General features: G+C 55.2%; 1 protein-coding gene across 1 annotated transcript in view; it reads left to right on the top strand.

Annotated features, from left to right (window-relative positions):
- Positions 1-291, top strand: part of EMH_0061640 (uncharacterized protein) — a gene marked incomplete at both ends in the record, with an annotated part of 3,847 nt that extends 3,556 nt beyond the window's left edge. The window contains 2 exons of the mRNA XM_013497946.1: positions 3-238; positions 288-291. Coding sequence (XP_013353400.1) covers positions 3-238; positions 288-291 — 240 coding nt within the window. The remainder of the gene's footprint in view (positions 1-2; positions 239-287) is intronic.
- Between the last annotated feature and the right edge of the window lie 15 nt (positions 292-306).

The raw sequence follows: 306 nt of genomic DNA, 5'->3' as shown, positions 1-306 counted from the left end.
AGCAGCAGCAGCAGCAGCAGCAGCAGCAGCAGCAGCAGCAGCAGCAGCGGCAGCAGCAGCGGCAGCAGCACCACCACCATCAGCAGTACCACCACCATCAGCAGCAGCACCACCACTACCATCAGCAGCAGCACCACCACCACCACCATCACCAGCATCAGCAGCAGCAGCAGCAGCACCATCACCAGCATCAGCAGCAGCAGCAGCAGCAGCAGCAGCAGCAGGAGCAGCAGCAGGAGTACATATCTATCTCTATACTGAATGAAAATTTATGTTTTTTTTCTGAGTTAAAACAAAACCCCCAAA

The sequence above is a fragment of the Eimeria mitis genome, genomic scaffold, assembly GCF_000499745.2.
Source record: "Eimeria mitis Houghton genomic scaffold, Emh_scaff3039, whole genome shotgun sequence".
In the NCBI taxonomy this organism is placed as follows: domain Eukaryota; phylum Apicomplexa; class Conoidasida; order Eucoccidiorida; family Eimeriidae; genus Eimeria; species Eimeria mitis.
Note: the sequence above shows the minus strand (reverse complement) of the source record. Positions and strands in the feature narration are given on the sequence as shown.